General features: G+C 41.3%; 1 protein-coding gene across 3 annotated transcripts in view; it reads right to left on the minus strand.

Moving 5' to 3' along the window:
- The window catches only part of FNIP1 (folliculin interacting protein 1), a 65216-nt gene that overhangs the window by 24010 nt on the left and 16345 nt on the right, over positions 1-24861 (minus strand). For 2 of the 3 annotated variants that reach the window (XM_015641739.1, XM_015641737.1), the window contains exons 2-5: positions 13602-13728; positions 5083-5226; positions 786-886; positions 460-534 (exon numbers count right to left, since the gene is read on the minus strand). In XM_015641739.1, the coding sequence (XP_015497225.1) occupies positions 460-534; positions 786-886; positions 5083-5226; positions 13602-13728 (447 nt within the window). Of the gene's footprint in view, positions 1-459; positions 535-785; positions 887-5082; positions 5227-13601; positions 13729-20431; positions 21050-24861 lie in introns of those variants that run through there. The other variant, XM_015641738.3, reaches the window with a different exon arrangement.

Here is a 24861-nt window from a genome sequence, read left to right on the forward strand (position 1 = left end):
GATTTGCATTTCAGTCGAACAGAGAGCAGTTCATTATAGCCAAAATGGAACAGACAAGGTAAGAACACAGGCTTCCACTAGAAGAAGCTTTCATAGCCTAAGCCACGTTCTCAGGTGGGTCACTTAATAACAGAAAACTAAACATGGAACCCTCTGAAGCCAGGTATTTCTGTAACACCTATTTCTTCATCTTGGACTGAATCCCCTAGGTTGCAGGTAGGTACTTTTGTACCTTACAATATCAAGCTTCACCATATCAGCAAGGAAGGAATGGTTCATTCATTCCCTTAGAGCCAACTGAGGTGAAGACAGCCAGGAGGGAAAAGTGAGGACATTACTGACAGGATGTAGCAAGGAGTTATTTTCTTAGAGAAAGAATCTGTAGAGTCCAAAGAAAATCCTGTGTGCTGTTACATTCACCTACTTCTGTGCAATAGCTACAAAGTGTAGTGGACTCACGTGTTCAGACTGCCGTAGATGCTGCTTCCCGTGCGAGCTGTGAACACCTTGCTGAGCATGAGCTGGGGAGGGGAGCTGGAGAACAGGAGGGAAGATGTCAGTCAGAAACAGTGCCAAGACAGGCTTTGCCTTCCATTTCACAGCTCTCCAGATTTTACTGACTTTAACATAACATAACAGCCTTTTATTTCAAAAATTACATCAGACTGACTTTAAAGCAAACACAGGAATCCCTTTTACTCTGCACTTTTTGCATTCAGTTCATCAGTTATCAGCACTTAAGAGTGAGTCTTCTGAAAACAGCAGCAGCAAAAAGTTCATCTTACCGGATCTGATGGATTTTCAATGTGGAGCCTTTGTAGCTCATAGCCACAGAGCCAAACATCATCTCTCCAAGCATGCTGGCATCTGAGGAGCACCGAGAACCCTGCAAAAAACAAACCCACCAACATTTGTTTTAATCATTTTAGAGGCGCACTTCTACTGAGGCAACATACAAGAGAGAAAATATTCTTTATTTAAAATATTAATATGCAAAATATCTTGCTGGAACACTGTTGAATATGCTAAGTTGAACAGTTTAATTAAGATAATGCTAACAGAGAAAGTGATCTTCACACTGGCTGTGAGCTCAATCACTAAAACCATGCAACAAACTAAAGCCACCTATGTGAGAGGAAGCAGATTCCAACAGCACTGAGCCAGGGGACTAAACTTTTAAGAATGTGTTAACACACCTTACTGAATTAAGCCTAAACCTTGTTCCTCCTTGACAAGAAGAATCACCAGTTCACTGAAGATGTTAGACTGTGCAATGAAACCAAATAAGATTAATGTTTACTTGACAAAGACTGATCCATAATTTATCCATGGATGATATTTTATATGGGATGAATCTCTCCCTGGTGCTTCTGTAATGGCACCAGGAAAGAGCTGCAGCATCATGATGCCAGGCTGAAGTGGTGCAATTTCTGCTTCTCTGGTGGCAGGAGCTTGCTGTAAGGCACATAGGATAAATACCAAGGAGCCTATGACTATGCTGCATCATGGGCTAGGGCAAATTCTGCAAACAAAACCCTAAAATTAAAAAAAATTACTCTGGGCAATCAACTCAAGACAACTGTACTGCAGACAGACTTATTTGTGAATTTTCAATGACTGTGATTACTGTCCCTTTGTCCAGGGCTGTTTCACCTCTAGGCCAGCAGAACATTAGTGCTGGGTCTCTACTTGTACCTTGCCCTGAATAATTTAAAATGTGGTGATCACTCACTAACAGAGCTCAGCCAGTTGTCAGGTGAGGAAGTTTGGCACTGTGCAAAAGAGCAACATGTTTCCTTCAAGGTGTGTGATAGCATGTAATTACTCCATTCCCTGGAGTAATCCTTCTAAAAGATCCCTTAAACCACTCACAGAAACAATCCTGCTGGAAGATGCTCAGTGCTTCTCCGTATTCCTTATCCAAGCTCTGAACAACCAGTATCCTGAATAACCATGTATTCTACACAGGACTGAAATACAGTGTCACAGAATGGTCTGGGTTGGAAGGGACCTTGAAGCTCATCCAGTTCAACCCCTGCCATGTGCCTGGACACCTTCCCCTAGACCAGGCTGCTCCAAGCCCAGTCCAGCCTGGCCTTGAACATTTCCAGGGGTAGGGCAGCCACAGTTCCAGTTCTCTGGGCAACCTATGCCAGTGTCAGACAGTGAGCCTGGAGCACAACCAAGGGCAGGGTGTCCCCACCAGAGACCCCCACCGGGAGCAGGAACAGCTATGAACATCCCACTCAGTGTTTCTGCTCACAACAGCCTGTAGGACAAGGGCAGGAACAAGGAAATGCTCATCAGCCAAAAGGCAACACACAACATTTCTCAATTTTTAGCTCCTTTCAAACACTGTCAGTTAAGCTGATGATACTTTTAACTATAGCCATACTTTTAACCTCTGAAATCTATCCCTGCAAGGAGAGGGGATGGCTGAAAGCAGAAACCACAACTGGAAAAACAAGGGTGCAACTCTGAGGTAAGTGTTCAATGACAGGGAAAAGCTGATCATTAGCTGGATCTCAGTGAAATTTCCATCTCTGCCTCCCAGGACATCCCACTGCTCAGGTGCACTGTAAGGCAGTACTGGAAAAACTGGAATTTAAAACCAGTCAGTATGACCCAGCAGCTCCAAGGAAATCTCAGCATAGATGCTAATGACTCCAGGAAATAACAGGCTTGCCAGCATCACAAAATCCTGACTTAAGAACACTGCAAATTACTACAGCCTCATGCTATGATTGTTGTTTTCAAATCTGTTGCAGATCTCCAAATGAAGGACACAATTCTGATCAAATGTCAAGCCCTTGATGGTGGGTTTTGATTTCAACTTTCTGCTGTTGTGAAAATATAAATCTAAAGCTCAGTCAAAATACTTTACCTTAAAGTATTGATTTTCTTTGTCAGACAAGCAAATTAAAGTGAAAATCAGCTTTCAAATTTAATTATAGGGGTTTCCCTTTCCTCTGAAAGACAGACAAGCCCTGCTGAAGGCAAAGAGCGTGGTAAGATGAGCCCATGGCCTGTTCAGTCTGGCATTTCATCTACACTTAATAACAATAATTTTACCATGCATAACCAAAGACACATATTTAATGTATTTAGTATGGAAACACTGTTACAGCTCAACTCTTTGGGCCTCTAGTGCTGCAAAATACAAGTTACTCAAGACCAAAGCAGAGTGCAACCATCTGGGGAAAGGTGTTAAACATTAAGAACTCAAACAAAAAGTAGCCAAGGAGCACCTGGCAAAACTGCAGCACTGACAGCCTGGACACAAACAAATTCCTCAGGTCACAGTTTAGAGCTCCCATAAAAACTGATCATAAAATACCTCACAATTTGTGATTGTACATTAGCATATTAGAGGTAGTAAGATTTGCATGATTTGGAAATTACATTTCTGAACATATTTACAGCTTTTAATACTTCTCTTATGGTACATATTGTCCTGTCAATAACTAGGTATATCTGTAAATTAAAAAGACAACAAAAAAATAGATGTTAAATATGGGACATAATTACAAATATGGAAGCCTGGAACAAAACCTCTGTATTTCACCTTGCAATTAAAGTTGCTCATGTATAATCAAAGTGTATTTAAACAAGAAAATATAAAGCAGTATTTTAAAAAATCCCATAGTGTTATATTATTTGAACTTCCATTTTATAGCCTTATAAAAAACTAACAAGAGAACTTACAAATTTTGCAAATCCAGTAAGTAACCTCTGTGGTTACAGACACAGCAGTTAGAACATAGGAAATGCTAGGCTGAGTGAAGACTGGACAAATTTACTCTGGCTGTTCTGCATACCCAATACTAAATTTTACTGCACATTTTTGTCTCTCTGCTCACTTGCTGAAGAAGCCTGGAAGGAGTCTGATGAATGCAGTAAATAGTTTAGAATAAATATGCTGTGGAAGACCAACTTCAGCTGAAAGTGTGTGGCACACTCACATAGCCACTGTGATTTCAGTTCAGCTCAGTAAGATTTTCAGTGAGTGATGCACATGAGGAAATGGCGGCTTCAAAGGGAAAACCTTCCACAGGGTTGGAATATATGCTCATGCCAAACACTAAAATTAATTTTCTTTAGTAAAATTGAGCATTGTTTGCATGGAGCCTGCTCTGGAGGAGAGACAGTTTCTGGGTAGTGAGTGGCATGGTTTTTCTTGGGGACACAGTGCACAAAGGATGTTGATTTGTGCTGGAAAGGAGCTGCTGACAGAAACGTCTCTTCCTTTCATAACCGCAGTTAAATGGCCTGCCAGGAAGGGAGGAACGGAAAACACATCTTGGGCCACCTTACCCAAGCTGTGGAAAAGAGTGTGATGAGAAAGAGAAAACAAGAATACACAGCTTGCCAAATATAGCAGGAGTTAACTTGACAGTAGGAAAGTCAGAACTGGAAGGTTCTTCATTTCTATCTATGGGAGATTAGGACATCAGTAGTATTGTACTCCAGAGCAGGTTGTGGAGATAGCAGCTCCCCTCAAACACACAATTACTTCATTACAAAGAGTGAAAAGGGCTTAGTTCTATTTTAGGGTGGCTTAATATAAAACACTTGTGATCCGTGGAAGGAGAGATGACAAAAATATATCCACGTCAGATGACTCCAGCTACTCTCATGGCCAAAATCTCTTACATAAAACGGAACTCAAGTGCACTGAATCCCTTATAAAGCTGTGTACACAGACTATCAGAAAATGTCTCTCTGTTATTTCTCTGGAATTTGTCAATAAAATAAAGTACTTAATCTACACCAAGAAATTTGTGCCTAGTCTTACCACACCAAACCAGTGTTATCACCTGGATCACAAAATGGAACAAATGCCCTACAGAAATCACTGCCATTCAAGACACATCCTGAGAGAACCAGCTGGTTGGTTTTGGACTTTATAATGCTCAAAGCTACAATGTTAAACATTCCAGAGTCATAACCAAGGTCTTGGTTCTGACTGAAAACTGCTCTCTGCTGTGAGCTTCTCATTTCCAGTATTTCAAAACATTCATACCTCAACTGCTGTTAGCATTTGACAAAGGTAATGACCAAAAAAAAAAAAAAGCAACTTACCTGGTATTTTGGGCATTGCTCTTTTTGATCAGAGAACGAGGAGGATGAATTGATTGAACTATCCAAGGAAGAAGAACTGTCTCCTCCAGGCTTTAGCTGGCAACATTTCCCAAAAACTCTCACTTGAGCATCACTGCAGAGTTTCTGAAATAAAGACAACACATGTGACACACTAAGACCCATGATCTGAAATCACTGTTAGCATAATTGTACTTACCTGTTTAGGTAAGATATTTAACAGCTGAAAGGCTCATGCCCCAGGAAACAGGTAATGGAACATACACCCATGTCTCTTGCAGCCTGGCTGCCCAAAGAAAAGCTGAGCTCTTTTACTTCCAATTAGCCAGGATCAAACAGTTCAAATAGTACAATTTCATCTTCCTAACCAGACTTTTTCAGACCCAGGATTAGGAGAGAGGATGATACCAAAGCATTTAAAGGAAGGATGGCAATGTCCACCTTACTCCCTGTGCTTGCCAGAGTGGAGATGACACAGGAGTGTAAGCAGCACACAGGAAGAAGCAGTTCACCATTAATTATCAAGCAAGAATAACACTTGAATAACACAAACAAGAATAACAGAACTCAGGAGATTCATGTTATAAGGCCAAGTGGAGAGAAAAGATCCTGTTTTTCACAGATCTCTCCCTAGCTATGGCTAAGCCGCCTAGTCTTTCTCAAGAATGGTAGAGAGGTAACACATTCCTTGTTTTATGTATGAGGGAATTGTGAGGCTGAAAATGGACAGAGCTAAAAAACACAGTGTTAGAGAAGTCAGAAAATATTCACAAAATTGTGGAGAATCAATCCAAGAGGTAAATTCTGATAGAGATTCAGAGAGAATGCACAGCAGAGAAGAGAGTTTAGAGGGCCCAGATGGAGCTGGAATTGATGTAAAGGATTGACAGGATCTGTGTCCATTCTACACACAGAGAATTATTGATCACTGGCATGGGCAATGCTTCACTGTGCTTCATTCACTGTTTAAAAAATTTGTGATTCCCCCTGAGAATCCCAGCATCCTGAGCAGAATCAGCATCCACCGAGTTAATGCAGTTTACAGCAGCATTGGCATTGCCAACCATCTTGACCTAAATATCTCAATGTATTTTTCACACACTTGTTACACTTCAGCACACCCATGCAAGGCTGGCATTATTTACATCTGCTGGTGGGCAGCACTAAGAGACAGAACTAGTCTACACTGCTCAAAATTCCACACTAACTCTGTCCTAAAACTTCCTTAATTTACCATTTCCTACCCAATTACCAAACAGTAAGAGCAAGCTGGAAGCAAACCTTGCTGAAAGCAAGATTTAGTGGACAGATGGGAACACAAAGTGCTGTTATATGTCACAGCTTCATCTCTGGACTCACAGCTCCCTAACTCAAGCTTCCCCTTCAAGCAAATACATGACCATGTCTCAAACTTTAAGGAAAAGGCACAAAGAAAAGTGTGAAACAGCCAATGCACACATTAGTAATTTCATGACTTCTCAACAATCAGCAACAGCTGTCCAAAAAGATGACTGACCCTACTGCTGTGGAGGGATGGGAGTCCCATGCCTCTGTCCTAGGTTGTCCAGGTTGTATTTTTTTAGGGACAGGAGACTTAAATTTGGCCCTAACTGTGGGCAAGGTTTAGCAAAGCAGCAGAAAATGGTCAAGATTATAAAGCCCCACGTGGCAGCCTTCACTGCTCCTCCCTTAGAGAGCTGCTGCCACAGAAAGCCTCAAGAAAAAATGTGCAGAGAAATGAGTAATTCCATGGCAGAAGGGAGGGAAGTGCTCACTTTCCCCCAGCCCTGTGCCTTCCTGACACACAGCAGTGTCCTCTCCTTTCCATACAGTGGAGAGCTCGCTGAAATCCTGCAATATGTAGATTTGCTAATGGCTACTGAGGATCTGTGGCTTGAGCACAGTGCACAAAGGCTGGAACATGTGAATGATCATCATATGACTTCAGTAGGAGCTCGTGAACTAGAATTGCATTTTATCTCTGACACAAACAACAATGTCCTAGGCTAGGCAAGCATCATGTGATAAAACCACATACAATCCACAGGGTTACAGCAGCTTTTGCAGGCAAACCACATTTCAGCTTGCATTTTCTATCAGATGTTGAAAGTTCCTTCTAAAATGTTACAATTATAACTAAGCTTCCTTGAAATTGTAGAAATGCATTTACTGACTTCACAAGAGAAAATAAAATTCCACGTATTAAAAAGAATAGGCTGAGTTTCTTTACAGCAGCTTTTCCCAGATCCACTGGGAGGTTGGGTAACTTGAAGTAATAGTTGCCTAATTTAAATAGCAAACCAGGAAAATGGCTGTTTCATCTTTGCAGTGGAGTTTAATGAACCAAAACTCCTGCAAGGAGTCTTTAAATGAGGTCATAATCTTTCAGCTCCCACTTTTCAGAACCTTGTGAACAGTAAACCCCTCCTAAAACACAGATCACTGATGAATTTCGGTGTTTGCTCTTTCACAAACTCAGCATGTGTTTAAGATGAACTTGCTGGACAATGAGATCAAGTACTTGTAGTGAACCTGTCCTCTGCAATTTCTGACTCCAACTGTCAATGAAATTTTAGATGCTACAAATCTCCAGATATTATGCATCAAAGGAGTGGGATTACTTGCATTCACACATAATATTCCAAAGAAATTCAAGGTTTCCAAAAATGTAAAAGTAACCTAATTATAAGAGCTGTACAAGGGGATGTTTCAAAGCTGTGAATTTTCTTCCCAATTAGACAGAGTTGTGTCAAATCTGATCCCTGGGCAGGGTGGTGCTGGAGTGCTCTGAAATGCCCGTTTTGCTGGAGAGCAGAACATCTGCTGGAAGGATGCCACAGGCAGCTCTCCTGGCTGCCACACTGCTCTCCCTGCTGGGGTCACACTCTGTTCCCTCCCTGCCAGCTCACTGCAGACACCACCCAGCTCCAAAGACTTTTGGCAGTCACAGTTCTGACATTAGAGGTTATTGTTTGCTGAAAGTCTTGGAGACCTATCAGGTAGTTCTGAAGAAAACTTTAGAGTAAAATATCTTTATAGGGTACAGGGTACAAAGTAGTTTTCTTTCTCAGTTCCTCTTCTGGAGTCTCTTTTCTCCACATCTGTCAGCACAGACTTTTAACTCTTTGACACAAAGTCTCTATTCTCCTCAGCAAGGGGGAAAAACATGCACAGTGCTGTGAATATGAAGAGAAATTTCTGCCGGGCAGGTCTTGCTTTGGGGATAACAAGAAAGTTGAAAGGAACCTGGTGTGTTGAACTAAATCAGACTCTGTGTAGGTGTGTTAGGGCTGTGAGTGAGTGACAGAAGGGAAGAGAAATGCCATTGTATGCTTTTCTACCTCTCTGCAACAGCAGGTGCTCAAATACCACTGTGATAGCAGTGATAAATTACTATTTCCAAGCGAAGTTGCTACTCTTCAAGAACTCCATCCCTATTTTTCAAAACAGGCTTTCCAGAAAAAAATAAATTTCAAAATAGGTAAATTAGCTCTTTTGTTGTATTAATAGGAGTTAGTGTGTATGTGCAATGAAATGTATGTACCTATTTAAGACAGGGGAGTAAACTGAATAGGCACTCATTCCTCCCCTTCAAGTGCTCATGTAAAAATCCAGGTATCTTTCTTAAAATGCAGCTCCCAAGTGCTGCAATCTCCCTTTATTTCTAGGGTTGTCGAGTTCCTCTCCTACTCAGAGGTCAGTGAAAGAAATCAAGACAACCCCATGCTCCCTTACTCCACTAGTATTTTTCCATGTCTATTTAGAGAGAATAAGCAGAGCTAAGAAGGTGGGACTTGATCTCTGTGCTTACAGCTTTATCCATCTGCTCCACTTTGCTCACTGGAAACCTGTCCTGAGAGCCAGAGAGAGTCCAGAGTCTCCATTTCACACAACTCACCTAAAAGCAAAAGGCACACTATCCAATTACTAATCCTCAAAGCAATTTCCTGTTCAACATTTATGCGGTGCTGAAGTATATCAGAACATGTGGCTAATCCTGCTTGTTTCAAACAGCATGCCATTTCTTTACTTTGGGATAAATATCACATTTGGAGTAAAAGAAATTGCTGCTGAAGGAAATCAAGTATCATGTGACCTTTCAGTGAAATTATTCAAAGATAAAGACAACTAGTGGAAGAAGTGAACTTTCCATTCTCCAAACTGAAGTTCACTACTGGACCTCTACATCTCAAATTCTGCATCTCAGGTCTCTCTTTCATTTCTGCAGAAAGCTAAAACAAATGCTATTTCTGAAAACCTTCTTCTGCCTCTGGATCCTGGCAACGAGTCACTACCCTTCTCTGATTCCTTGTCTTTCCCCCTTTCCTACCACATGCCCAAACTCTAGATCTCTGCTCAGCACAGTGCAGTTTAGGTCCTTCCTTTCTTCCTCCCTTCTTCTCCTCATGGTCCCTTGACATCCCTCCTTCCTCCCTGTACTTCAAACCTTCCTCTAGGCTGATCTTTAGTTAGGAAATCTTTTAGCTCTTACATGTCCCATCAGCACCTCTCTTCAGCCAGATCCCAAATGTTAACCAATGTCTTGTCATAAATCCACACTGGACAACACAAAAAGGAGAATGAACATTAAAATGAGACAGTTAATCCCTGTCTCTTAACTCACTTTGCCTGCTACAAGGGAAGCCATGATCCAAGGTTCCCCTTTTCAGCTTCTTTACTTCACTCCCCACTCCCCACTTGTGGCACCATTTCTGTGGCATCCTTATCCCCAGTCAATTACCAGCCCTTGGAGATGAACTCATCATACTTCAGCTGGCCTTTGCACACTGGGACATAATTCCTGCACCACACAGCTAAACACAAGCCAGCCTGAGCTGAGTATGGATGCAGTGTCAAGGCTGGGAAGCCAAGCACAGGGAAAGGCAACGCCAAGACTGGCAGCCCAGCACTAGCTGGGCCACCTGGCTACTGCACCTTGAGGAAAAGGAGCTGCCTGTTGTCCTTATTTGAAATTCAAAGGAGGCCTATTACCACAGCTTTTTCAGGAGCACACCTGTGTTCACACACAGCTCCTGGCTCAGGAACTCAGTATAGCCCACAGCACAGGGAGGACAGCAGGGCTGTGACACCCAGGAACAGAGAGCAGGACAGGAGGTGTCAGAGCTAAAGGAGCAGAGGAGCACAGGAAAGAACCTAACAGCAGAAACCAGTCTAAGGTTGTTATACTATCATCTGCACATCAAGTAAAAGAGTCTCATTAGAAATGAGATACTAACTGCTATGAGGAAGGAAAATAATAAGTTTCCAGAGGAGACAGTAGCTCACACCTACAAGCTTGCCCATAGAAGTTCCTTGGTACCCAAAAATCCAATGGATGTGAATGCTTGGGTGGAGACAGAGGCTGTTCAGTAAAGGCATCAGCAATGCCTGTTCCTCATACCACATGCTGCCCTGGTACATTCAATGTGCAAATGCCTATTCTGATGCATTTGCTCATGACCTAGTGCCACAGAGCTGGAAGAGGCAGCCATTCTCTGGGATACCCTGGCAGAACTCACACACACAATTTTCTAATGCTCAGGAGACAGCAGCCTTTCCCCTCTGCTTCCAGAGCCCAGCTGATCAATAGCCCATCCCCTGGAAAGCTGGGGAAGGACCTCTCCTGCTTAGCACCAAAAAAGGTGTAGGACTGACCAAGAGGATCTCTCTGGCTCCCACATGCAAAATGCCCACAGCTGCCTGAGGTGGATCTCTGCCTGGCACAGCCTTGGGCCAACATTCCCAGTGTTAGGAATAGCTGCCAGCCCTTCGTCATCAGCCTGCTGCTCAGCTTCCCTCGCCAAGTTTAACTCTAGCAAGACTAGGGGAATCATGACTTCTCCTGAGCAGCTGAAATATTGTAATGGCCGCACTGCAAACTTGTGACTGCCTTCAGTGTCCCACTGTGCAAAACCCTCCCCAAATTCTTATCTAGCTAATATTTACTTTTACTGAAGATATGAAGAGGCTGATTTAATATCCAATGAAAACACAAGGTCCTTATTTGTATTATAGCCACATTTCCCACACAGGTAAGATGAAGCTAGTAATGCTTTATTAATGTAAGCCCAGTTTGGTGTTAGCACAAACTCAGCCATTTTCACTGATCAAAAAGCCAGAGCTTATTGTTTTATTTCTTGAAACATCTGTGTCTGCAAAGATTTTCTCTGATGCTCCTTAAATTTTATGACAACATCTTCCCTTGCAATTTTCAAAAGCCTGAGCCATGTTCAACCTCAGCTCATCACACACCACTTTTGACATATGTAGGAAATAGACCAAAATACATCTCACCTTGCTGCAGGCATACTACTCTTAAATTATAATTGCTTTCATGTCTCATAAACAACAGAAAATGGGAACACCACACCATAAAGCAAAGGGAAACTTTCTTGATTATCTGTGTTAGACTGATTTGACTTGAACTAGAACAGTCTGGCCATTGGCAGGCACCCTTGCAGATGTCTCCCCAGTGTTATTTGTAGGTCCAGAGGTGTAAAGTCACATTAGGAAATGGGGGGTGAGGGGGAAGAGATGCAGAAGGCTTTGCTTTTTTGAGGGGTGCTGAACAGATACCCTTTCAGAAGGGAGAGTGCCCAGCCCACACATGGCTGGCTGCAAAAGGGCAAAAGTGCCTTGGAATGTGCTTAGAGCCAAGATCTGGCTCTGTATAAGCAGAGTGTGTCTCTGCTAGTGAAAATCACGATAAAGAGTGAGAGAAATTAACAATGCAATTCCCTGAAAATGGCCATTACTTCCTGCTAACCACACAAGCCCATACTGAGCTCACATCAAGCTGAGCTGAAGACTCTGGCATGTTTCTACCTGCAAACTTTTGTTTTATGAGAAAAGTTTTGCCTGACATGACATTATCTGAATGCTACAGAAAGCAGGTACATGGCAAGAAAATGTTTCAACGTATCTATCCTCTTTCAAAGGATCCTAATACTATGAAAAATAAATGTATCAAGTTCCTAGACATGACTTCTGGGCCTTTCAAATGCCCTGGAAAGTTTGCCTCCACTAGTCTCATGTGGATAGGGTGACTACAGCTGTTTTCTTCCCCCTTAGGAAAGAAAAAGGAAAGATTAATATGGACTCATATCAGCTCCACTATCAGCCATTTATTCTGTTGCTGTTGAGATGCCACAGTCAATGAGCTTTCTGAAGTAACCCAAAACAGTGAAGTTTGCAAGTTCAGTGTGCAAGTACACATCTATCTTAAAGAGGTTTTAGACTTTCAAGAAATTAATTTAAATCTCACAAGAGGATTTATACTGTAAGTTATTTTTATTAATGAAATAATAGGGATAAGCACAGCCAACAATTCATACCAATAAACCAGTTCTAAAGATCACTTGTCTTTAAAAACCTGTTTTCCTGGCAGGAACATAAGGAAGAACAGGAACTAACAGAACCATTCTAAGAAATTTAAATTAAAAAGAAAGATGCAATTTTTTAACATCTGTGAAACTTACTTTATTTCACAAATTCTCTGTAAAACCTAGGAAATTAGGATCTTGATTCATGGGTATAAAAGCACTGGAATAAGCCATGGAGAAACCTGGAAGTTTGTGCCTGGTAAGACACAGACTCCAAAGGTTTGGATATTGGACACAGCACATGAGACCAGGGTTAAGAGCACCAGGCTGGAAGAGTTTGGAAAGCTGGATGAAAAGTATTTTTGCTGTACTCCAATACTCAACAGAAAAACCAGGGCTTGGGGTAACGTGTTATTTTGTGTACTCCTGCTTACAGAAGGACCTCTCTAAGTTCTATAGGTAAAAGCAGCTGGAATCATTAATTTCAATTCACATCGTGCTTTCTGCTTGCAAAGCTTAAAATGGTTCGTGAATGCTTTTAGAAATGATGAAAAGTAAGTTCAAAGCAGCAAAATAAGTTGCCCAGCCTCACACCACCACTTTCAGTAGCACTGTGGCCAGAAATTAATCTTCTGGACTGAGCCCTTCAAAGTAGTATTCTCATTTGACCGCATCCATTACAGTTTCAATTAAGAGATTACCATACAAATCATGCCTAAAGGAAAAACACAGTTTTCAAGTAACTTCATGTCAAAAAACTGTCAGCAAAGCATACAAACAACAACTAGCAGAAGTTAAGCAAATGGGGCTTAACTTGGGGCTGGGGGGACCTTCTGATTAAGAATCCAGAGCCCACCATGGCACAAAACCAGATCAATAAATCCCAGTTCATGCCCTGTTTCAACGCCCAGCATTGCCTGCTGCAGCCCAAGGAAGGAATCTGAAGAAGCAGAAAGTAGATAAATCCCAGAATAAAGAGATCACTATAGTATTTAAAGCTGGTAAGAGTGAAACCACTGAAGCCTGAATAATTTGCAACTTAACAAGCATTTAAATATAGCCCTGCATTTAATCAACGTTTACATGTCAGTGTGAATAAAACAGAGCATAAGCAATTAATCAATTTGGTCATTTGAAAAAAAATACAACTATAAACATGTAAATTAGCAAAATACTCACCGACACTGAAACATCCTCTATTTTTCTTTTAGCACTGGAATCAAATAAGACATTCCGTCCTCTTCTTTCACAGTCCTGATACACAATTAGTCGGATCTGACTTGGGTCAAACTCCGGCAAAGGCCAGCTTTAATTAAAAAAGAAAAGAGCAGAAGGATCAATTACCACAACACTTTATTACACTGCTCTTTCTACATTATCTGTATATACAATTTGATTAAAACATAGAGTCAAGCAAATTCAATGCCATTTCATCAAAGCCTTTGATCCTGTAGCCAGAACTATGCCCTTTGTTTTCTTTTCTTTCCCTCACATGTGCCAAATTACACTGTCATAAACTGCACCAATCCTCTACAACTGTACAAAATGATGCATGCAGCATCTTCTGCTCTGTCTTGTGATGTTTTCTTCAAGTTCCAGCTATCTAAAATCAATATCACAGAACTTAGCTTTTGTCTTTAAAGACACAAAAAAAAAAAACCCAAGGGTGGTTTGGGAGAACCATCTGGCTTTCTCCACATAAGCCACTGTGACTCAAGGGCATGGTCAGCAAACCATACAAAGCAGTCTTAACACACCTATTCCCAAACTGGTTTCCAAGGGAAGGAGCTTTCCTGAAGCCTCAGAACCTTCCCTAGTGCCACTACTCCAAAGAGGTCTTAAAGGGAGAACTTGCAGGGATCAGGCTTGGAGATCATTCCATAATCTTCCCTTTAAGGGTGCTTTGTAGTCACTGTCTTAAATTTCCATTTTAAAAAGCCAGCAATCACTTTAAAGCCCAGCAAGAATTGTCATCCATTGGCTTGGGAATCCATTTTCACTGATACCATCTCAGTTCTTGGAAGATAGGAAACAAGATCCCTGCTGTATCCATGAAACTACCAGGAATCATCTTTCAGCTAGTTTACAAGCCATTTCCTAGATCAAGTGAAATTCTGTCTTCCTTATTCTTAGCTTTTAGGCAAGCAGTGTTAGCGTGAACCTCAAGAAGCCAGAAACAAGGCACTGGAACAAGCTATTAATGAAGAATACAGAATCCTAATTTGCAAGAAGCTGTACATGTATTTCAGCAAAAAGACACTCACAACATGGGTTAAACCTGGCATGTTACACTCCAAGACAACAGTAAATTTTCCTCTCCCCTAAAGCAGCACCCAAAGGGTTTTCTGCTCTGCACCCACACTTTATATGACCAACAAGTCAAGTCCTGTAACAGCAGAAAATCCATTTGATCACCAAAGCCATCATCACCTATCAGAAGTTTTTAAGGTTGCTCAGTATAGTATACACAATATACAAGTATTACAGCTAGTAATACACAGTATTACAGCTATTGCATTCCCAGTGAGGTGAAACTAAGCACAAAGACACAGTTACACACTCTCCTAAGATGGAATCTATTTCCTAATCTGCCCATCCCCACCATTTAGCAACAAGAGAGAAAAACGGAAGCTGCAGAGAAGATGGTGTGTAATAAATGTCCAAATAAACTACTACAAGGAAAAAAAACTTGAGCAACTTGAGCCAAAATAACTTCATGTCAAGATCTGGGGGCAAAGAGCCATGCTCCCTCTCATTTGAGCACCTAAAGCCAAGTGTTACCCACAGCAAAAAATGCCTACACAAAATGCAGACACCAAACGGAGCAAATTCTGTACCAAAACCCATGTACAGTGACAAACTCAGAGCCAAGCTTACACTTACTGGAAGGTCTCCTAATTAACACCATCATACATTTCAGAAAATGTAAGAAAAAACAAATCCCTAGTTTGACACATGCCTGGGGTGTTACCAAGTGAGAGGCACGAAGGCACTAGAGTTGGCCATGGTAACTGCTAAGAGCATGACTTTGGCTAGAAGTGAGGATGACCACTGAATAAACTGGCTTCCTGGAGGAACAGCCTCCATATATTAAAGTGAAATCAGTGGAAGTCCAGAAGCTAATATTTTTTTTCCAGACAGGCCACTGTGGTTCCTATAAAGAAACTGTGAGACAATAAAAATGAACTGCTTGCCAAAAGGGTCCTATTGCTTGCTCCACCCTTGCAACACATTTGGAAGTCCTTCACACTCAGACAAAAGCATGTCTTCCATTACCTAGTACTTTTGATATTTGACTTTGAAATTACTGACAAAGAAGGCAATAGCTGTTCCAGATCTTAGTAAAGTTTACTTATAAAAAGCTCCAAGAGCAGATTTCACACTAAGAGGAGAGAAAGCTGAATATAAAACTCTTGCTGTATTCAGAAACATATTTGATGAAGTTAACAAGAGCTTGTTTACTTCTCAGCTTCTTCACATGACATTTTAACTTTCTCTAGACAAGCATTTAGTAGCCATTATCCATCATAATTTGTGATAATTCCAAAGAAGTGCTATCTCTGTTACATAATAGCATCCTTAAGCACATTACAGCCTTGCAAAAGCATTCCCTGGCAATAGTGGGCCACTTCCCAAACCAGAAAAGCCTTTCAGAGAGCTGGGGGAAAGTTCATTCAGACACACAGTAAACAGAAGGCAGCCTGGCACCTCCAACTCACCCTCACCAGCAAGGGGGAAGCAGGACACAGAGCTTTGCTTTTGTTGTTAGCAGATTTAAAATACCGTTAAGCTTGATATCTGAATAGATTATCCCCAGAAACAAAATTCCTGCATGCAAGAGGTATTCTCAAAACAAATATAACAGGGCAGCACTCCAGCGCTCCTCTTCAGGCAGATGAAAACTGACCTAGATCTTCTGAATATAATTAGTTCTGTTTATAAATGGAAACTAACTTTGACATTTAACTGATGTTTTCTTGAGAGTCCTACAGGAAAACCAGGAGACGTAGAATCAAATGTTCTAGCAATGTTAATGAAAGGTGAGTCTTCATTTTCCACACTGCTCTGGAAATGACAGTTCCTTAAGAAGGAGTTTTTCCTGCATGACATATCCGCCACTCTTTGATCTTTCCTTGAAATTGATTAAATCTAAAGAAAAACCCCAAAATTAACCCAAGACAAAAAAATAAAACCCCATAAAAATCACCATCAAGAAAATCCCAAATACCTTTCACCAGTAGAAGTGTTTGTGACTTTATCACACAGTGCTGTGAGTTTGGGCATGGAACAAAACCAGTGATAAACAAATTCCTTCTGACTGCTCCTGTGGAGATCTCCAGTACACAAGTGGGGATTCCTCTAGAATCAGATGTTCAAAAATACCTATATGGAGTATAAGTCTGTTGATGTGTAAATGCTGTTTGGGATGTTTCAGAAACAAGACTCAGCTCTCACACCATGACAGACTGGTTGAAGTTGGAAGGGTCTCCTGGAGGGCATCTGATCCAATGCCCCTGCACAGACACTCATGCAAGTACAGAGTGCAGAAGAAAAATAATTATTTGGGGGAGAAAGGGAAAATTCCCTATGATTAATGATGGAATGATTGGAAACTGGCAACAATGAGATCAAGATCTGAAAAGTGGTATTTTAATGCATATTCACACTTAAGCCCCACTGTTGTTCAGCTCTTTCCTTTTTTCATCCCTTCTGCTTTTCTGCCTTTTTTACCTTCAATCACAGAATGTTACCTGTAGCTTATATTTACAAATCCATTCCATTCTTCCTGATGCCTCTAATATAGAGATTCACAGAAATCCAGAATTCCAACTGCTCTCTAAGGATGAATTTTATTGTGTTTCTGGAGTTTATTACCACTATCAACATTTCTCAGCAAGACCTGAATGACTGTAAATTGATACTATTTCACTCTATGCAAGTTTTAATAGATAACATAATAGACATATAAATCCTTTGTTACCACTCCAACAATTAAAATACAGAATTTCTCCTGTAACTGAATTCCAGTACATTCCTTCCTCCTCATTCTCACCTAGAACATGAACAACACTCCTTCATTACATTAAAGGTTTAGCTTAGTATTATCTTCCCTCCTGGCTGAGACTTGACTTTTAAAACTGTTTATATTAACATGGCTTAGATAGTATCTGGTTACTTTTTCACAAAAACAGATACTTTAGAAATCTTAAACTAAATCAACAGAAGCAAAATATTCAAGATATTAAGCACATAGGAATTGGAAAAGTTTTCTAAAAAGTAAAGTTGCTCAAAACCAGAATAGGATTAAACATGTAAAAAGTAAGTTGAAACTATCAGTCAAACTATTGTTTTCCTACATCATGTTACCCATAGTTATAAAAATTGCCTGGTGATGAATCACTTGGAGATATTTTTAAATGCATCTACGCAAATGATATTTATAGTTTATGCCAGCTTATCTGTTCTGCATGGTTTTCATGTTAGCACCTTTTTAAAGGGTGACAGGAGCCGCCCAGCAGAGCAGACAGGCCCACCTTGTCCCATGCTCCCCTCACAGGCTCTGGCAGAAGGAAACATCTTTTACTCCTGCTAGATGAGCATCAGAACAGAGGCACAGGGATACCAGAGCTTATCTCCAGCACCTGCAGATGATTCTCCAGGTATTATCCTTGTTGCAGTGGTGCTTAGACCCAGCCAACTTCTACACAAGCCTTTGACAGAGGCTGCATCTGTCACGAAGAGCTAACATTGTAAATACAAGACTGTTCCACAGAGTGCACTGGGATTTCAGATTATCACCACATTCCATGGAGATGTACATCCACATCAAAGCACACTCACCTGTACCTATACAGCCCAATACATAGGATGCTGCAGTTGCTTTGCTACAGGAAAGGGTGATCAAGTCTGGAAGGAAAATGGTCCTTGCCTAGTCCATCCATCCTATCATACTCCTCTCAGCCCTGAGACGCCTTTTCCAACCAAGAATTCCCTTCTTCTGCCCAAACGCCTCTGCAGATTTCCAAATCTGTTATAGATTACTTTTTCTTTTGGCTTTGAGAAGATACAACAGAAGTTGAGTATACAGGATTACTGGGGAGGGTCTTGTACATACTGTAATACCATCTTACTGCATTTCAGTAATTCACTTATTGCACAAACAGCTGCACAGACCATTCTGAAAGATCACAACTAATTTGGAAGCAATGAAAACAACTGTAGTGTGTGTTAATGATGCTTGCAGCTTTGGAATACCATCTTCTCTTAGAGGCATGGACAGGTTATTTATTTCTTTAACAATAGCACCTGAAACACAAGAGAACTTTCTCAGGATTCACAAGACAAGGATGATCCAGGCTGCATGGCTCATTTGCAAAGCTGGTATTTTAAGAGAGTGATTCCTTTTAAGTGCTGGTGATGTAACACAACCATAAGGCTGCAAGGAGGAAGAAAGTTCCCTAAAGTAGAGAAACCACGGGGCCTATACTTAGAAAAAATTTTGCAAGACATTTGTCTTTGCAAGAGCTGAGGTCATGTCAGGGCTATGTGACTGTAGTGGTGAGCACTTGCTGATTCTGCACAGAAAACCAGCATCTGTGTCTTGGCCAGGCAGGGAAGGAGCCCACAAGGGTGGATTGCAGAGCCCAGCCAGCGCCCCAAGTGACTCTGCCCTCTGCCACGGTGACCTCAGCTGGGGTTTCACAGAAGTCACAGGACCTGGGTTCTGGGTAGTATGGAAGAATAGACAGATGGTGGATCATCTCAGGGACAACCACCCTTGACTGCGTGCAGTGGTGACTTTAAATGTTTATGTTTCTTTAAAATACAAAACTGTTTCTTTAAAATACAAAAAGTAAAATTACAAAATTATATTTACAAAAAAGTAAATGTTTCTTTAAAATACAAAAAATTACTAAAACACAAAAATTCCTTAAAATTTTCTGTTTAATGTTTCTTTAAAATACAAAAAAATAAATCCAAGCTCCTTCTTTTTCATCTCCTGAAAGAGGGTGACATGTCCACAGGCACTGCAGCACTGTGGATGTCAGTTCCTGCTCCATCTCTAAGCTGGTCTCATTATTTACCAGTTTAGCTAGCAATCCTCACCTGGAATAGATGCACTTCTTGAGCTCCAGGAAACTTGTGCTGCTTATACTAAGTACATACTGTACACCAGGAACAAAGTGCGTCAGCCAGGTATTTCACAGGTATAACAAACTTGGACCTGAACTTCAACTGCCTGCCAAGCTCCTTGGTTCTGTCCAATTCTTTATCTGTATATGAAGATGACTTTAGTTTCTTTTTTTCCTCCCTTCTAATAAGAGTCATTTGACTCTCATTAAGATACCTAATTTATACTCTAAAGTCCAATCAGATGCTGAATCAGATGCTTTTCCACAAGCAAAGACATAACATTGACAGGTTAGGTACAGACTAGTCAACACAGTAATCATAATCTGGAGTGTTATACTGAAAATAAATTGGTGGGAAGGTTTTGTTAAAGCTGTGTAGTATGTTGAATAACTTTGCAATTCACACACCTTGCAGAATTTACAATCACTGTTGATAATTTCATAAAATATTTTTGGGACTACTTCACTTAAGCAATTTCAAAAATTACCTGTTCAGGTTTTAACTGATTTAGGAACATATATGCATGAAAATATTTGCACATACACATACAGGTTTCATGGTCGCCTGAAATATGTTGTAATTAAAACCACACACACACGATTCACAGCTCCTGTCAGTTAAATTCAGTAGCACTGCACAAAATTACATTATTCAAGCAGACTGCACTTCCCTTTGCAAAGTTACAAGATAAACTCAATTCAGGCAAAAAAAAAACAACCACCCTTTAGCATAAAACTATAGTACTATAGTAAGAATCATAAAAAAATAAATCTCTAGAAGATTTATATCTCTGGAAAAGAACTATTTTCATCACAGGGATAATAATAAGCTTTCAAATAATTAAAACAATCTCAAGAACTGTGCAGTGACCATACCTGGGAAGCATCTTTGTCCCCTGAGCAGTTCCAGTTTTCAAAATCCCTATAAACTCCTGTTGTGCCTGGCTGCCAACTCAGGTTAATAATAGCAATGAGCCATATTCATCCAAAACCACAAGACTGTCAGGTGACATATCAAGAGGTCTGAATTTAACTCAAACAAAAGACTCTCCATGCTGCAATGCAAAAGCTTTAATCCTAGCAACAGGAGCACAGAAAGCACCTTAAGGACAGCAGTGCCGGGGTTTGCACCAGGCTGCGTTTCCGCTGGCCCGGAGTTTCATAACCCAAATCCTGCCCCACAGTTCTGCACAGCCTGGGATTTCTGCTCCAGGAAAGAGCGCCCGTCTTCTCCGCTCCTTCGTCTCTTGCAGGGCTCGCTGCAGAGCAAATCAATGTAATTCACGGTGAGCCAAGCGCTGCCCTGGCCCGTCAGTGCCATCCATCCGCCTCCCGTCCGCCACCGCACTCGCGGCTCCGTCTCATCACCGAGTCCCCCGGGCACCTCCGAGCCGCGGCCGCCGGGAATTCAGCCCGCTCGGCGACGAAGGCGGGGGCGAAGCAGGGCGGCCTCCTTCCAGCCGGCACCCCCGGCCCTCACGTTCCCGGGAGCGGCGGGATGCTCCCGGCGGAGCCCGCGCGCGCGGGTGGCCGAGCCCGCGCTGGCAGCCATCATGTGACACGGCTGTCACCGCGGGCCACCTGCGGCCGCCAGCCCCGGCGGCTCCCGCGCCACAGCCCTCCCTCACACGGCGGCTTTGCAGCGCTCTTCCAGGCAGGGGCCTGGCGGGGAAGGGGAACGAGGAGCCCTCGGCCACCCCCGCTCGCTGCTGCCTCTGCGGCGCGACATCCCGCCCGCTCCCTCTCCCCCTCCCCCGTACGAACAAAGAGCGCACTGTGCGCTCTGCGAGGGCTCATTAATATTACACGGGAATCGGGGATATGGAAGACAATTGGATGGCCACAGACCGAAAAAAAATTAAATACGCAAAATAATGCGCTCAAGGAAAACCCGACTAAGCCAGGTGGCAGTAAACAAGGTTTCCTGATGGTGCTCTGGCGGTAACCCGGGTCACTCTAGGAAGGGTACCAGACATCACAACGGCAAAGTGCGTTTGTTTAACTAACTTTAAATAGCAAAGAACTATATAATAAACTTCTATCTCTAAACTGTGGGAGACGAACGAGACAGATGGACAGGGAAGGGAAGAAGGAATTGGGCATTCAAAAATGCAACGCACATTAAAAGCCATCTAGTCTTGTCACAGGCATGGGTGAGGCTAATCACTCATACTATTAATTCTGTATGATCTCTGATTAAAACTCAAGTAATACATGAAGGCAGAAGCCTACAGCATCATAGTTTTTACTTTATATTTTTTTCCAGTGTCTGAAAACCTACAAGTCTTGCCAGTATTTTAAATACATAAGCAGCAAAAATAGATTTATCATCAGAATCTCCTGTTCCACTGCATCCCACAACCCAGTGCTATTGATGGTTCCCCTGTATCAGAGTGGGTGAAACAGTGCACCTGTTCAAGGGGTTTGGCTCCAAGACCATACAATCTCAAGAGGTCAGATGTTGCTTGTCCTCTGAAATGGATTCCCAAGCAGAACACAGTTTCCTGTTCTGCTACACATCTCTTGGGTTAAGTTTAGGGAGAAATCCTTAACCTCTTGCCACAATGGTTTCGTTGCTGTTTTATAGGATGGTAATATTTTTATGTTTGGTGCTGGACAAGTGTTTTGACACAAAAGCAGCAAAACTAAAGAGAGGCAACACCATTATCTTTTGTTACCATGCTTTACAGGAAGTTTCTCATTTAGAAATGAAGAATTGAGGCCCTGATGCCAAACACATACATTACAGACTTGGCTTTTCATATGACTAGTGCCAAGGAATTCAATGGAACTATTCACATGAGCAAAGCTGGGCATGTGCTGGTTACAGGACCCATGCCTTAAGACCAAATCTTGCCTTTAAAGCTTAAAATGCCAAAATTTAGGAGCTAAAAGCAGTAACATCTGACCACCTCTACCTACCTTCTTGATCTAGTGAAGGAATGTGAAGTGCACAGTAACTTCCTTTACCTGTGTGGCAAAGGCACGACTCTCTAGAGGCTACTGATGTCAAAAGTGACCTTTTTTCTTAGACATGCAATGCTGAGAAGTGCCATGTATTATGTAAACATTTATTTACAGGAGTAACATCTAAGGTTTCCATTTTACCTCAGTGTAACCCAATGCATATTAAAAGAAGTGCCTTGAAAGCTGATCCAATCTCCATCCAACAACTGACCAGGAAAAATATTGGAAGGAATTTTTCTGCAAATAGAGACAGACTCTAATTGTGAAGATAGTAAACAGTGCTTTAGCCAGATCAGTGAATATTTATTGCTTGAGGAAGGAATTCAGATAGTCAATGTTTGTTTATATACACTGTCACCACTCCCATATACAAAAAACACTGAAGCATCTTTAATAAGGGACATGCACCATCCTCTTCTCTAGGTGTATATCCAGGCCTTTCTTTAAAAGGGTGAAGGCTTTCTTCTTTTTTGTATTATAAAATTTCAGCTTGAAAAACAAAGCTAGTAATATTACCCTGCTTCAGAAAAACACTTAAGTTCAAAAAAATAAAGTTATCAAAATCTCCTGCTACAGCCCATCACCTGCCAGGGAGCTACTTCAGTATCCATGCACATCCACCCAGCTGCAGATGTGAAAGAGGTAGATGATGGTGTCATCATTACCTCTGGGGCTGGGGCATGTTCTTAAACACACAGAAGCCAAAACAACCCTCAAAACCAAACAGCACCAAAAATAATCACTTTCTTCACACTATCCAAAGGCATTTCTGGAAACACTCAAAACTACTGCAAAGGATCATATACACCTTTTGGGTATAAATCATCTGATTTTAAACCAAGCAGACAACAGAATTTGCTCCAACCACAGGCTAAAAGAGTAATAAAATTATTATTTTTTGGTCATCACTGCCTTAACAAGTTTCTTCAGTCTTTTTTCTGGAGGAAGGTTTCTCTCACACGTGTTGTAAATGCACACAACAAAGAGCCAGTGAATGAGCCAAGAAATATTTATTGCTTAGTAATGCATGAAGGTAGGAGCTAGAAGCCACACTAGACAAAAAGAGAGACAACCAATTAGGATTTTATTTGAAATGTGATTAGAAATACTTGGATACCATTTCTTACAAAATACTTGCCTTAGTAGGATTACTACTGGGCTAGACTTCTAAAAAAATGTGCTTTCTGTGCATTTTTGTATCCCTTCCAGGAAAAAAAAAAAAATCCTCACTGATGGAGAGGAAGAATAGAGATGTTAAAGCAAGAACCTTCCATATACACCTGGAGCACACACACAAACCTGCACACACAAACATAAGCCCAGCCAAAGGTCAGCCAGAGCCCAAACAGTGAGAAAGATCATTGCAAACAACCTTCAGGAGTTTCAAAACCTGGACCCTCTATTCTTTAAAGGAAACCAGGTTGTTAAATGCTGAAAAAAGTACTCTTGATATGAGATTTAAAATAAAAAAAAATTTTAAAAAACCAACAAAAACACAAAACCCACAAAACAAAACAAAACAAAAAACAAATAAACAAACAAAAAAACCCCAAAGATACCACCAAATAAACAAGTTTATAAACTCTCCATACACAAGATTCTCACTACCAGGACAAGGTCTCATGACTGGAATAAACTGGCTCTACCAGCATTTTAAAAGCCCATCAGCAACTACAAATCTGTCTATGAACATTCTTAGAGGGCAGGACATGGAGACCTCAGCAGATTGACTATCCACTGCTGTAATTTTTCATATCATGATAAAAATGCTGAAAATAAATATAACTCAGTAAAAATGTGATGCATGGTTAGGCTACTGAAACATTGGTGCTCCTTTTGTATCACATTCCCAATCGCAATCTACTATAAGACACCGAACAAACCTCCATAATACCAACTGGTACTGCAAGACAACAGGGCATTTTCCCCCTGCCAAACAGTTATTTTATTGTGCACACTCGGGTGTGCAGAGCAGACTCTTCTGCTGTAGCCATTAAAAATAAATACATGTAAATAATAAATGCATGTAAATAATAAATGTAAATAGCTCAGTATTGTGTGTGTTTAATGATAAGTTGGGGAGAAAAAAGTTCCAATACAAATTGCTTTTGATGAACAGAATTGGCAACAGCATAGTTGTTGGAAATAAAGACTCTCCTAAAATCACTCAGAATTATGTAATGCAGCAGAGGAGGGTTGTGGGGAGCAGTCTGGGTTCCCTCCTTTATGCTGTGTAGTTTCAGAGATGTCATGATAGGTTCAACAATTCTTAAATATGCACACAAAACTAACTTCACAAAACAAAATCAAGCTCACAGATTTATCAACTGCAATGTTTG

The sequence above is a fragment of the Parus major genome, chromosome 13, assembly GCF_001522545.3.
Source record: "Parus major isolate Abel chromosome 13, Parus_major1.1, whole genome shotgun sequence".
NCBI classification, from domain to species: Eukaryota; Metazoa; Chordata; class Aves; order Passeriformes; family Paridae; genus Parus; species Parus major.